Here is a 14,431-nt window from a genome sequence, read left to right as displayed (position 1 = left end):
TGTGGGTGCTGAGAACTGAACCCGCATCCTCCAGAACAGCAGTATGGGTTTTAGCTGCTGAGCTGTCTCCCAGTTCTTACTTTCATCTTCTCTTTATTTTTATTTATGTGCACGAGCGTGTGTGTGTGTGTGTGTGTGTGTGTGTGTGTGTGTGTGTGTGTCTGTGTCTGTGTGTGGGTGCCCTTAGAGGCTGGACATGGGTGTCTGTGGGATCCTTTGTGACTGGAGTTATAGGTGAGCCATGAATTGTGGGGAACTGGACTCAGGCCCTTAGGAAGGGCTCGTAACCACTGAGCTGCCTCTCTAGCCCTCAGTCAGTCTCCTTTCTTTTCCTCTGTAGCCCTCACTTGGAACTCAGAGCCTCAGAAAATGCTTGACCGGAGCTTTACTGCTAATCCACACCTTCAGCCTGGATTCTCTTTTCTCTTCTCTTCTTTCTTTTTTTTTGGGGGGGGATGAGACAAAGCCTCACCAGGTAGCCCAGTGGATTGAAATTTTAGAGTGGCCAGGACAGACCTTTTGAGAGGGTTTCTTCCAGAAGGAAGTGAAGGAATGTTTCACACAGATTTCCTGGGAAGATTTCCAGGCATCAGGCACAACTAAGATCGTCGGGAGCAGGTCTGACAGGAGAAGCTGGGGAACAGGGTAGATTGTCGTCCCTTAGAAAGATTTTAGGCTTTAGACATTGAACAAAAAGGGATTTAAAACATCTTTCAGTACCGGCTTTCCGGATCTTCTTCCCAGGGTCTGGTTTGGTATGTGTGGATGGATGTGTGCCCATGCCAATGACATCTGACGGGGTCCTCTCTTGACCAGCCGGAGCCAACTTCCACCAGTCTCCTTCCCAGGCTGGGGTGTGGCTCACTCCACCCCTCTCACGTTGTGTTTATCACACACTCCCAGCCCTGGGAACTCAGTTTCCCAATCAGAGAGCCAATTACAGGTGTGCGGTGGGGGTCAGTCCACCACTGTCTCTTCTTCTCCCCAGACGTTGACTTCGGGGCCAGTCAGTGTAGGAACCTCCCCGTGGGACAGGGAATGATCCCAGGGACTCGGCAGAGAAACTGGGAATGCAGAAGAGTGAGCAACAGGTCACCCTGCAAATCTGGAAGATCCCCTTCCCCACCTCCCTCCACACCCCCACCCCTGGCCTGACACAATGGCTGGGTGGGGCCGAGGAACTGGCTTCCTCTGTGGAGATGGAAATCTGGGCCTTCAGTTCCCGCCCCAGAGACGCGGGGACACTTATTTGGAGGCGTTGGGCAGCAGATGGTGCTCCAAGGGGGCAGGCAGATAGACTGAAAACAGAAACTACCCCAAACCATAAAGGTAAGTTGGGGTGGGGGTGGGGAGCTCTGCAGATGAGAGGGGGAAGAAGAGAGGTTCCCTTTGTGCCAAGTGTGGTTGGCTCACACCGAGGCAATAGGTTGGAAGTTGGGGAGACAGACAGTAGTTGTACAAGTGGTGGGAACCGATGGCTAGACATCCCCTCGCTGAGAGGGAGGTCTGAGGGTGGGCGGGCGGGATTCTCACGGGCACCCCTGTCAATCACACAGCACTACAGGTGAGGGTACACGCTTAAAGCGGCCCTCCACAGCCCAGTGCCAGCCTTTTTCTAACCTCCAACACCTTGGATGCCGGATTCCTCACATCCTCTAGGCCCAGTGTGCGCATGTGGAGCGTGGTGTGGTTGGGGGTGGTGGTGTCCGGTTGGGAGGAGGATCGGATTCCTGTTTCCTGCCCCTACTCACTCAGCCCTAGGAGGTGCCTGAGAGTGGAGGGAACAGGAGGGTAAGTGCTTGGGGCCCCGACTCTCTGGGCCCCGTAAAAGACCCCCCCGAGTTGGGAGTGGGAAGGAAGTCAACGCAGGCACCTGGGACGGGGGACATTGCGTTCCCTGAAGGGGCAGAGGCTGGGGAGCAGGAGACCACTGCTTGGGTAACCTCAGCGAGGGGCTTCGTGGCAGCATGTAGGGGCGGCTGAGTGAGCTTCAATCTAAGGAGGCCCTGATGCCCATCTTTTCTCAAGAACCTAACTCGGGACCTGGAAGGCTGTGACTTCTGATGGGATAGGGAATTTAGGGGCTCTCTTGTGTCCCAGCTCTGGTCCCCATCCTCCTTGTCAAGGGGAAGAGAAGCCCCAGGTTCCAGCGTCCCAGGCCCCAGTGCTGTTGGTTCTATGCTTTGGCCTGGGTTTGTGGCCGCCCCCCAGGCATCCGGGCAGGACCCAGCCTACCACCGGAGCTTCTCTCTGTGACCAGACCCAGGTGTGGCAGGGGATAAGAGCATGGGGAGCAGAAGAGATCAGGCTAGGGCCTCCCGGTCTCCTGGGGTCAGAGGCTCCAGGAATCTTCATGGCAGGAAAAGGAGACTAAAAATAATCCGGAAAGGGAGAGTCCGGAGAGAGGAACTGGGAAATGGGAGGGGGGAGGGGCAGCCCGAACAGGGAAACAGTGATACATCCATCAGCTCAGGCACTGGCTTGCACGTGTGCTTGCGTGTGTGTGTGTGTGTGTGTGTGTGTGTGTGTGTGTGTGTGCGCGCGCGCGCGCGCGCATGCGTGTGTGCCTGTGCACACACTCATACACACATGCTTTACCCAGATATTACAGAACATGCACACTATACTCACACCACACACTTGATGTGTCGGTGACAAACCACGGTTGACCCCACTCTTCCCCAGCATACCTCCCGGGGCACACCCGACTCTCACTCATCCAGCACTTAGATCGCAGGGCACACTAACTCACATAAACTCCCCGACCCAGTGACTGTGCCCGCAAGCCGAGCTGCCTTCGCTGCTGCATCTTACTGGTTCCCTGTTACCCTGGCCTTGCCATCCTCCCCAACAACAGCTTGTTCTTAGCCCCACTGTGTCCTCTGGCCCGCCTGCGGCAGCAAAAAGGATAGAGCAGCTGGCCACTGGCAGCACAGGCTTGTAATGCCAGCTCTCCGGACGCTGAGGCAGGAGGATCGGAAGTTTGAGGCCAGTCTGGGACGCATAATGAGAGACCCTGTCACAAAGAAAGAAAAGCTGCCCAGGAGGGTCCAGGGGCTGAATGAGGAAGGGTGAGCCGTGAAAAAAGACAGTGTGATGAGGTGGAAGGGAGGGAAATGCGCTGGTCTTCTCTCCTGACTCAAAAATACAGTTTCAGACAGCCTCAGTCTACCCACCAGCCGGGGTACTGAGGGGCCCTTTATCCCTCCACCCTCCTCAGGGGATGACTTTCGCAGAACACCTCCCTCCTTGGAAACACTCAGAAGACGATGTCAGCCCAGTCCCTTCCTGCAGCAACGCCGCCCACCCTGAAGCCCCCTCGGATCATCCGCCCCCGCCCTCCTTCTCGCCACCGGACTCCACACTCCCCGGGGCCTCCCCACAATGGCTCCTCATCGAAAGCGCTCCCCCAGATTCCCAATGATGCGTCGGCCTCCATGTGCACCTCCATCTTCTGGGAGCCCCCCGCGTCTTCCCTGAAGCCCCCCGCCCTTCTGCCCCCCTCAGTCTCCAGAGCCAGCCTGGACTCTCAGACGTCCCCCGACTCGCCTTCCAGCACACCCAGTCCCAGCCCGGTGTCCCGGCGATCCGTCTCCCCAGAACCAGCTCCCTGCTCTCCAGTGCCCCCACCCAAGCCCACTGGGTCGCCCCGATCACCCCTGCCCTCGCTCCCGATGCCTCTCCAGGATGGCTCTGCCTCGGCCCCTGGCACGGTTCGCAGACTGGCCGGCAAGTTTGAATGGGGGGCCGAAGGCAAGGCCCAGTCCTCAGACTCCCTGGAGCGGTGCTCCCAAGGGGGCTCGGATGTGAATGGGGAGAAAGAGACTCCCCAAGTCGTCCTTTCCGGGAATGGGTCCCAGGAGAATGGCACTCCGGGTGAGCATATGGTGCAGTTGAGTAGCCTCAACACAGCTCCTCTTCGTTTTCCGTTCTCGAAAACCAGGGGATTTAAAGGACTAGCATTTCTAGTAGACTTTGTGTTTGAGAAGTCTATTTTCTATGTTTCTCTGCGTCGCAGACAGGGTGGACGAGATCTACAGATACCTGGGGTTGGTCCTTTATGTGGGGGAAGAGTCCGAGACGGGATGGGCCGGGCCCCAAGGACTTCCTCCTTAGACAACCCCTTCTGTTACAGATGCTGCCCTGGCCTGCCCTCCATGCTGCCCCTGTGTCTGCCACGTAGCCAAGCCTGGCCTGGAGCTCCGATGGGTGCCTGTGGGGAGTTCCGACGACATCCTCAGGGCCCCCTGCCGAGCATCCCCACTGCGAGCCTCCCGCTCCCGCATCAACCCACCCGTCATCAGTCACCCTCCAGTCGTCCTCACATCTTATCGCTCCACTGCTGAGCGCAAACTCCTACCTCCCCTCAAACCCCCGAAGCCCACTCGAGTCAGACAGAATTCGAGCGCCTCTGGGGAGCTTCCACAGCCGGACCTGGAACTGCCTTCGGAAGATGGGATCCAAACAGGTACAAGGCCTGGGAGTTAAGGACACGGAAGGTAGGGAGAGGGGACAGGGAGAGGAGTTCCGGGCTTTGAGGGCACAGGGTGTGGGGGTGAGTGGCCAGCTCCAGACCTACCAAGCCCTAGACTTTCCCTTTTTCTCCCAGCTGCTGCTCGGAAGTTGAGGGGAGTCTTGATGTTTTCACTGGGGCTGGGGTTCAGTGTCTTGGGCTGGGGGTCTTGGAGGTTTGGGAGGTTAGCTCTGGTCACTCTGGGTTCTCTCTCCAGGGGACAGGCCTGAAGAAGGACCTCAGAATGTTCCTCCTGCAGCCTTGGAGGGAAGGTACCGAACTCCCCTCCTGTGTTCTCTCTGACCTCACCGTGCCTCTCCTGCAAGGGCAGACTAACTTTCAAGTCCAGATGAACGCTACCTTATATCTACAACAAATATAGTTGTAAAGCTATATTTTAGTTATACAACTTAAAATAAATTCTCTTTTCTGGGTTTCAGAGTCTTTCTCTAAGAAATAGGAATACACTTGACTCTGTTCTGTAGGATTATTGAGGAATAAGATTGCAAAAAATTTGGGTTCAAGCTAGGCTTAGTGGTACAGGCTATAATCCCAGCACACAGCAGACTGAGGCAGGAAAATCAGGCGTTGAGGCCAGCCTGGGATACATCTCACAGTTCATTTTCAAAACAATAACAACAACAACAACAAAAAACCAAAACAAAGAGACAAACAAACAAACCAAAGTCAGGGCCAAACTCTGCTTTAATATTCTTATCTTACTGTGAGTCTGTATTAAAGTTATTTTTAAGATTTATTTTTAATTTTGTGTGTGTGTGTGTGTGTGTGTGTGTCTGTCTGTCTGTCTGTCTGTCTGCATGTACTTATGGAGGCCAAAACAGTGGCTCTCCCCCTGTAGGTTGAGTTACAGGTAGTTGTGAGCCATCTGATGTAGGTGCTGGGAATCAAACCCAGGTCCTCTGCAAGAATAGTACATGCTCTTAACCACGGAGCCACTCCTCAGGCCCTCCATTAGAATGATTGTTGGTAAAAAACCATTTGGCAACCATGGCCATCTCTTATCTGTTCCAGACTTGCTAACCATTTTAGATTAATTGCTTTCTTATTAGAAGTAATAATCCAGGTATGTTCATTTGTTTGGAAATGTTTACTGTAGTAGCTTTTAGCTTGAGAGTAACTAGGAGAGGGGAGACAGGGAGCCACAGGTGGGAGAGTTTGACCATGTGGCGTTTCACCAAACCACAAAGAAAGCCTTCTAGACGATGCTCCTGGGTGAGAGGGCTGGAGGGAGGGACTTGGAAGTATCCATTGCACAGTAGCTGGGAGACAGGCACACAGGAACATCTGGAGTTTGATCTGGAGCTGTCAGGATCCCTCCATACAATGGGCATATGAATTCTGCAGCTCTCTTTTCTGGTGTCATGTGAATGACACCCATCGACTGGACCTCACATGTCTTCCTCTCTTTCTCCACAGGGATGAGGAGGGGCTGGAGGGATTGAAGGAACAGCAGTGGGAGCTGCCCCTGCAGGACGGTAGGTCTCTCCTGTGACAGGCAGGAGGGAAGGGGTCTGGGGCTTGGACCTCTCTGATGTTCTCTGTCTACCTTCCAGAACCTTTATACCAGACTTACAGAGCAGCTGTGCTATCAGAGGAGCTGTGGGGTGTGGGTGAGGATGGGGGCCCCTCTCCGGCTAATCCCGGAGAAGCTCCCACCTTCTCCAGGCTCCCTGGACCTCGGAACACTCTGTGGCAGGAGCTCCCGGCTGTGCGAGCCAGTGGTCTCCTAGAGAGCCTAAGCCCCCAGGAAAGGCGTATGCAGGAGGTGGGCACCCCAGGGTGGGACGGGGATGGGGAGGGATGTGACCCGAGTCAGGGCTGGTTGTGAGGTGACTGGCCTTTTTACTGTGGCCCTGCTCTCCTGCCTAGAGCCTGTTTGAGGTGGTGACCTCAGAGGCCTCCTACCTACGCTCTCTGAGGCTACTGACTGACACCTTCGTCCTGAGCCGGGCTCTCCGGGACACACTCACTCCTCGGGATCATCACACACTTTTCTCCAACGTGCAGCGAGTCCAGGGTGTCAGTGAGCGGTCAGTGGGGTCCTAGGAATGTGGGCCGTGGGTTGCTGAGCATCCTCCTTAGCTTTCTCCCTCTTCTAGACCTTTCCTTCCACGGACTTGGTTTTCAGCACTCTCCTGAAAAGCCTGGAGAAGCAGACTTCCTGTCCCTCCATTAATGGCTTCCTCCATGCTTTCAGGTTTCTGGGAACATTACTATCCCGTGTCCGTTCTTCCCCACACATCAGTGACCTGTGCGACGTGGTGCATGCCCACGCAGTCGGTCCCTTCTCAGTGTATGTGGATTACGTCCGGAACCAGCAGTATCAGGAGGAGACCTATAGCCGCCTTATGTGAGTACAGTGCTTTTCTCCTTTCTCCCTGGGAATGTGTTCCGAGACCACCCGTGGGTAGTGATAAACCTTACACGTCTGTATCTAAGAAAACAATTTATAAATTAGGCCCGGTAAGATTTGAACAACAGCTGATAATAAAATAGAAAAATTAGAGCAATGTAATGTAATAAAATTGTCAGCATCGATACTCTCCCACTTTGTGGACTTCAGTAAGTCAGTTAAGGATTACGTGGACACAGCTCCACGGTATCACCACAGTCAGTTTGACAGATAGGACAGCTACTAAGTGATGGATGGGTGGGTAGTGTATATACGCTGCACAAAGGGATTATATATGCTGGACAAAGGGATTATTGGTGCTCCAGATGAGATAGGGTGGGGCATCTTGAGATTTTTTTTTTATCATTGCTAGTCAGAAAGGCACTGACTTCAAAATGTACGGATTGTTTGTTTCTGGAACGTTCCATTTAATGGTGTTGGGGAATTGAAATCATGAAAGCAAAACTGTGTAGAAGGGCGTTCTGTGTCCCGGAGTTGGAGGAGCCTGTGAAGCCATGTTAAGGCTGAGCCCAGAGCTGGCTGGAGGGCTCCGGACCCTACTTCAGGGAACCCCTGGGCACCTGGGCTTCCTTGCAGGGACACTAACGTGCGCTTCTCGGCGGAGCTGCGACGGCTGCAGAGCCTCCCCAAATGCGAGCGGCTTCCGCTGCCGTCTTTCCTGCTGTTGCCCTTCCAGCGCATTACCCGGCTCCGGATGCTGCTGCAGGTACTGTCCTGGCTTGGAGTCTGTTTCCTCCCACCGACCCCGCCGTGTGAACGCTCTCCGAGGCCTCGGGTCTAGTTACCTCCATTTCCTATCCCACCGTGACCACAGACATCCTCTCAGGGCAACGTCTCCCAGCCTCAGCTCCCTAAATGCCTCAGAGGAGGAAAGAGCCTTCTAGACTTTCTTGGGCTCAGCCTCTAACTAGTTGAGATCTCCAAAGGGACAAGCAATGGTTTTTGGGAGGAATGAAAAAATAAACCTTAGCTATTCCAGTGATTGTGGACTTCAGAGCCATGACGAGTACATAGATTTATAGTGTATCTATAAAATTCGATTTTTATGGAGGCTGTAGTGTAGGGTTGAGCACTGTAGCTTAGTGGTTAGACATCTTGCCTAGAGTGTACTAGACTAGGCCTTGGATTCAATCTCCAGGGCAACTAAATAAATAAAATTTAAATAAATGAAAAAGTTCCTTAGTGGGATAATACTGAGGAAAAAAGAGTGTTTTATGAAACACTTCTCTTGCATCTGTGTGTGTGTGTGTGTGTGTGTGTGTGTGTGTGTGTGTGTTGGTGTGTACATGGAAGTCAGAGGACAATGTGCAGATGTCACAGGAAAACTTGCGGAAGCTAATTTTCTTTTTTCTTTTTCTTTTCTTTTCTTTTTCTTTTTTTTTTTTTTTTTTTTGGTTTTTCGAGACAGGGTTTCTCTGTGTAGCTTTGTGCCTTTCCTGGAACTCACTTGGTAGCCCAGGTGGGTCTTGAACTCACAGAGATTCGCCTGCCTCTGCCTCCCGAGTGCTGGGATTAAAGGCGTGCGCCACCACCGCCTGGCCAATTTGCTTTTTTCATCACCTGGGTCCTGGGGATCAAATTCAGGTCTTTAGGCTGCGAAATGCCTTTTCCTGCTGAGCTGTCCCAGGGTACATTACAGGAGTCAGTTCTCGATTTCTCTGTGTAGGACTCACAAAAGCTGTTACCTTCTGAGCCAGAGAAACCCTTTTCGACCCAAAACCTTTGACTAATTCACCTAGTATTGGAATTTTTAAGAAGATTCATACGTTTTGATTTTATGTGCATGTTTTGCCTGTATGCATGTGTGTGCATCACATGCGTGCCTAGTGTCTGTGGAGGCCAGAAAAGTGAACTGGCTCCTCTGGAACTGGAGTTACAGACAGTTGTGAGCTGCCATGTGGACGCTGGGAGTTGAACCTGGGTCCTCTGAAAGAGCATGGAGTTCTCTTAACTGCTGAGCCATCTCTCTAGCCCCCCAGTATTTCTCTTTCTTCTTTTTCTTTTTTAGACAAAAATCTCATTATGTAGTTATGGCTGGCTTGCTATGTATTTCAGGCTGGCCTGGCTCCATGAGATCTGCTTGCCTGCACCTCTAGAGTAATGGCATTAAAGGTGTGCATCCCCATGCCTGGCAGTATTGGAATCCTTTTATTTATTTATTTATTTATTATTTAATGTATATGAGTGCTCTATCTTCAGACAGAGACTGCACATCAGAAGAGGGAATCAGATCCCATTATAGATGGTTGTGAGCCACAATGTGGATGCTGGGAATTGAATCCTGGTCCTCTGGAAGAGCAGCCAATGCTCTTAACTGCTGAGCCATCTCTCCAGCTCCAGTACTGGAATCTTTTTTTTTTTTGTTTGTTTTTGTTTTTTGTTTTTCAAGACAGGGTTTCTCTGTGTAGCCTTGGCTGTCCTGGAACTCACTCTGTAGACCAGGCTGGCCTCGAACTCACAGAGATTCACCTGGGTCTGCCTCTCAAGTGCTGGAATTAAAGGCGTGCACCACCACTGCCCGGCCAGTATTGGAATCTTAGAGTGCCCAACTTTTTTCTCTTTCTTTGTCTTGAGACAATTGGTTTTGCTTTTTTGTTGCTGGAGTTTTTGTTTGTTTGTTGTTGTTGTTTAGAACTCACTACGAAGCTCAGGCCAGCCTCAAACTTGCAGTCTTCTGCCTCCGCTTCTTGAGTATTGGGATAACAGGTGTGCGCAGACTTTTTCTTTTAATTTAATTTCGTGTGTGTGTGTGTGTGTGAGAGAGAGAGAGAGAGAGAGAGAGAGAGAGAGAGAGAGAGGATCAAACTGATGCCTCACTCATGCTAGACAAACACTCTACCATTGATTTCTAACCCAACTCCGTCCAGTTTTATTTAGCTTTATCTGGCCTCTATGTAGACGGCATGATAACAATGATATCATACTAACTCAGTGATTGCTGAGTGTGCTGTCCAAGCCCGGTTCTAAGTGTTCTACACCTGTGTAACCCCAGTGACAAGTGTGTGAGAGCAGGAACCATTATTTGCACGATTTTATAAAGGAGGAAACTGGGTGCAGTTTGAATAACTTGGCCTAGGCCATGCAAAAATAATGGATGGAGCCAGATGTGGGGGTCCATGCCTGTGACCCCAGCGTTCCAGAGGGTGGACAGAAGAATTCAGTGTTCAAAGCCAGCCAGGGCTGCTTAGCAGAAATGCTGTCTCAGAAAAACATACACGCTAAAAAGAAAACAAAATAAATAGAAATCCAGGCATTTCTAACTGCCCTGCTATATTGTTAGATTAGTAATTATTAAAAAAAAAAAAAAAAAAAAGAACGGCCCCGAGCATTTATGGTATGCGACTTATGGTATACTAAGTCCTCTTTATATATCACCTCAAATCCTCACAATATTATTAACATGCTGAATAGATATCGGCTCCATCTTATAAATGGAGAAACTGAGGCACTGAACAGTTATATGACTTGCTCGGGCTCTGGCAGCTGATAAGTGGTAGGTCTCATGGTCTTGCTGAAGGTTATCTTGGGGGTCCTGTGAATCCGAAACGGAACATTGGGCAAAGCTGGGCAGGGTCCGCAGCACCTTAGAATTTCAGGGGAACGGAGGATCTCAGTCACCCTTCCCCTTTGTCTCCAGAATATCCTAGGCCAGACAGAGGAGGGGTCCAGTCGCCAGGAGAATGCCCAGAAGGCCCTGAGTGCTGTGAGCAAGGTGCGCAGGATGGACACTGGGGAGGGAAGAGGTGCCAGGGGTAGAGGGAAGTGGAGGGGACAGGTGGCCGCGGGGATGGATGACTCTGCTTCCCCTCACCAGATCATCGAGCGCTGCAGCGCTGAGGTGGGGCGCATGAAGCAGACGGAAGAGCTGATCCGACTCACCCAAAGGTTGCGCTTCCACAAGGTCAAGGTTAGTGGTACCCAGACTCTCCATCGCGCCTTTCCTCACCATGCTGCGAGGCTAAACCCTTCTTCTCTCTTTCCTCTCAGGCTCTGCCCCTGGTCTCCTGGTCACGGCGCCTGGAACTGCAGGGGGAGCTGACAGAGCTGGGGTTTCGGAGGGGGGGTGTGCTCTTCACCTCCCGCCCCCGCTTCACTCCCCTCTGCCTGCTGCTCTTCAGTGACCTGCTGCTTATCACTCAGCCCAAGAGGTGGGTCCTGCGTGGGAGGGGAGGAAGTCCAAGCCAGGGTGGAGGAGAGGCGTCTGGCAGGCCGCGCCTGCTCTCCTCTGAACGCCCTCTTCCCTGGGCAGTGGGCAGCGGCTGCAGGTTCTGGACTATGCCCATCGCTCCCTGGTGCAGGCCCAGCAGGTTCCTGACCCGTCTGGACCCCCTACATTCCGCCTCTCCCTTCTAAGCAACCACCAGGGGCGCCCCACCCACAGGCTACTCCAAGCAGCCTCACTGTGAGTCATGTCTCTAGGAAACACTCTTGGGGGTTGGGGATATGGCTCAGTGGTACAGAGCTTGCCTAGTATGCGTGAGACCCTGGATTCAATACCCAGCACTGCAGAGGAGAATAAAACAGCGTGGTGGCATACCTCTATAATCTGAGCCCTGGGGAGGCTGGGGTAGGTAGGAGGACCGTGAGTTTGAGGCCAGCCTGGGCAGCTTTGTCAAAACATGCAAACAAGCAAGCCACCCTAGGACGGTCACCTGACCTCCCCGACCATATTCTGTTGCTCCTCTCTCTCCTCTATGGCCCCTGTTATTTCATCCCCCAGGAGTGTCTGTCAGGCCAACCGTGACCCCCTTCCTATGTTCTCCACTAGGTCAGATATGCAGCGCTGGCTGGGAGCTTTTCCCACCCCGGGTCCCCTTCCCTGTTCCCCAGACACCATCTATGAGGACTGTGGTAAGCATTCGCCAAAGGGAGGAGGGAAAATGTGAGTCTTAAGGGGGATCTGGGACGGCGACTAAACAGAATGGGGGTTCCACCGTAATGTTACCCATACTCCACCAGAGTGTTCCCAGGAGCTGTGTTCATCAGAGCCATCGACACCTTCCAAGACGGAGGGCCAAAGTCTGGACTCCAAGGTCCCCCGCAAGCATCCACACAAGAATCCTGAAGGTGAGAGAGCCTTTCACGGACTCATTCAGCAAATATTCATTGAGCACCATGAGCCAAACACATAATGTTTCATGCTCTGCTGGGGAACAGTTTTTCCCCCCTGGCGGTGCTGGGACGGAGTCCAGGGACTTACATGTGATAGGCGAGTGCTGCACTAATGAACTACACCCCCAGCCCTGGAGGATACTTTAACAGAGGAAGCAGACAATAAAGGCTAAATGAGCCAGACATGGTGGTGCTGGCGTTGGTCTCTGATTCTGTCGACAGGCAGGCAGATCTCTGTGAGTTCAAGGTCAGTCTGGTCTACACGGTGAATTTAGACCAGCAAGGGTTACATAATGAGTCTCTCTCTCTCTCTCTCTCTCTCTCTCTCTCTCTCTCTCTCTCTCTCTCCCCCTCTCTTTCCTAAGGTAGGGTTTCTCTGTGTACCTCTGGCTGTCCTGGAACTCTCTGTAGACCATGCTGGCCTTGAACTCACAGAGATCTGCCTGCCTCTGCCTCCCAAGTGCTAGGATTAAAGGCGTGCACCACCACTGCCTGACTGAGACCCTTTCTCAAAAAAAAAAGCCGGGCGGTGGTGGCGCACGCCTTTAATCCCAGCACTTGGGAGGCAGAGCCAGGCGGATCTCTGTGAGTTCGAGGCCAACCTGGGCTACCAAGTGAGTTCCAGGAAAGGCACAAAGCTACACAGAAAAACCCTGTGTCTCAAAAAACAAAAAAACAAAAAAAAAAAAATCCAGTTCTGGGAATTCTTTATTGACAGCCTATTTGTGTAGTCCGAATACTGGGGAGGTTGAAGCAGGAGGATTGTTGTTTCATTGGGTTACAGAACGAATTCTGAACCAGCCACAACTAGATAGCAAGACACTGTCTCAAATGAAACGAGTCTAAATGGTCTAAACAAGTATAGATTGTGTGTAGTCTGTTAGAAGGGGATGCGTGCCATGGGAAAATGGAGTAAGGGCGGGGAGTGCCAGGGTTTGGTAGGATCTCAGGTGAGGTAGACCTCACTAGGAGGCGATGTGTGAGCGGGACAGGGGTGATCAGTCTAGGTGTTCGGGGTCTGGAGGAAGGGTGGACCAGCTGCAGGGCACAGGCAGGGCGAAGGCCTAGGACCTGCTGTGCGATAAGGGAAGGGGGCCAGTGTGCCCGGACCGATCCAGAAAAGGGGCTGGGAGCAAACGAGGTCGCAGTGGTGACAGATAAGATCTTGCCCCTTGCAAGAGTTCTTTTTTTAGATTTATTTTTCCTTATTATTTATTTAGTAGATTTATCTATTTTATTATTTTGTGTGTATGAGTGTTTTGCATGCATTTATGTCTGATGCCTGCCGAGGTCAGAAGAGGGCACTGGATCCACTGAGACTGGAGTTACAGATGGTTGTGGGTTACCATGTGGGTGCTGGGAATTGAACCTGGGTCCTCTGGGAGAGCACCAATTTCTCTTAACCGCTGAGCCAGCTCTCAAGCCCAGAAGTTCTTCTGATTGACTGACAGGAGCGGTCATTGCAGGACCTAACACAGAACTGCCACAGACCCTCTCAGATGCTGACGTCACTTCCTGGAGTGGGTAGTAATTGAGTTGAATTCTCGGCTCCATGCTTCTCCACTAATCCCCAACCCACTATGACCTGAGACCCCAGAGGGCCTCCTTTCCCCAGTCACCTGACCTCTGTCCCTGCTCCCCAGAAGCCTGTTTTTCTCTCCCCAGGTTGGCTGAAGGGGCTTCCTGGAGCCTTCCCTGCCCAATTGGTGTGTGAAGTCACGGGAGAACATGAAAGGAGAAAGCATCTTCGCCAGCACCAGAAGCTCCTCGAGGCTGGGGGACCCTCTTCAGGCACTTCTGACACCCCTCAACCTTGATGCAGGCTGGGGAGGGGGCGCAGATTGGGACTCTGGCAGCAGAGAGGAGAAGACAAAGTCTGCCCATCTGTCCATATCCATCCATCATCTATTTGCTGTCGGTGGGAACACTACCTCTAGTGGTACCCAATAGAAAGAGAGCTTCAGGACAGAGCAGCTAATGAAAGAGGCCATCTGAGCCCACAACAAGAAAGAATGAGGATGGCTTGAATGTGTTGCCAATGGAGACAGAGTGGCCAAGGCCAAGACCCTGGCTATCGGGAGTATCACCGAGGAAGAGGAAGCGAGGGCGATGTGTTGAAATGGCGTCGTTGGAGTATCCCTGTAGACAACTGGGATGGACAGGAACCCATTCAGCCAAAGAAGATGGTGACTTGGGTCCAAGAGACCAGTAACCACCCTACTTGGTTCTACAGAAGCCACTGGTCCTGTCCTTTGAATATAGGAAGTATTAAATTAATCTAATACTTCTATTTCTGGACTACTTCTTCTTCTTCTTTTTTTTTTTTTTTTTTTTTTTTTGGTTTTTCAAGACAGGGTTTCTCTGTGTAGCTT

At 52.1% G+C, this 14,431-nt stretch overlaps 1 protein-coding gene across 2 annotated transcripts; it reads left to right on the top strand.

Moving 5' to 3' along the window:
* Positions 1-1,190: 1,190 nt before the first annotated feature.
* Positions 1,191-14,349, top strand: Arhgef15 (Rho guanine nucleotide exchange factor 15). 2 transcript variants are annotated; one of them, XM_028869410.2, is made up of 16 exons: positions 1,191-1,329; positions 3,221-3,876; positions 4,136-4,468; positions 4,731-4,785; positions 5,951-6,009; positions 6,088-6,299; positions 6,404-6,564; positions 6,732-6,884; positions 7,524-7,653; positions 10,585-10,659; positions 10,762-10,854; positions 10,935-11,095; positions 11,197-11,349; positions 11,716-11,798; positions 11,907-12,014; positions 13,725-14,349. In XM_028869410.2, the coding sequence occupies exons 2-16, from the start codon at positions 3,270-3,272 to the stop codon at positions 13,874-13,876; spliced, it is 2,535 nt and encodes an 844-aa protein (XP_028725243.1). In that variant the 5' UTR covers positions 1,191-1,329; positions 3,221-3,269; the 3' UTR covers positions 13,877-14,349. The 2 variants fall into 2 exon arrangements, with proteins under 2 accessions (XP_028725243.1, XP_028725244.1); XM_028869411.2 differs by lacking the exon at positions 1,191-1,329 and adding an exon at positions 1,722-1,791.
* Positions 14,350-14,431: the final 82 nt, after the last annotated feature.

The sequence above is a fragment of the Peromyscus leucopus genome, chromosome 8b (assembly GCF_004664715.2).
Source record: "Peromyscus leucopus breed LL Stock chromosome 8b, UCI_PerLeu_2.1, whole genome shotgun sequence".
Lineage (NCBI taxonomy): Eukaryota > Metazoa > Chordata > Mammalia > Rodentia > Cricetidae > Peromyscus > Peromyscus leucopus.
The sequence above is the reverse complement of the archived record's forward strand: the minus strand, read 5'-3'. Positions and strand labels throughout refer to the sequence as shown.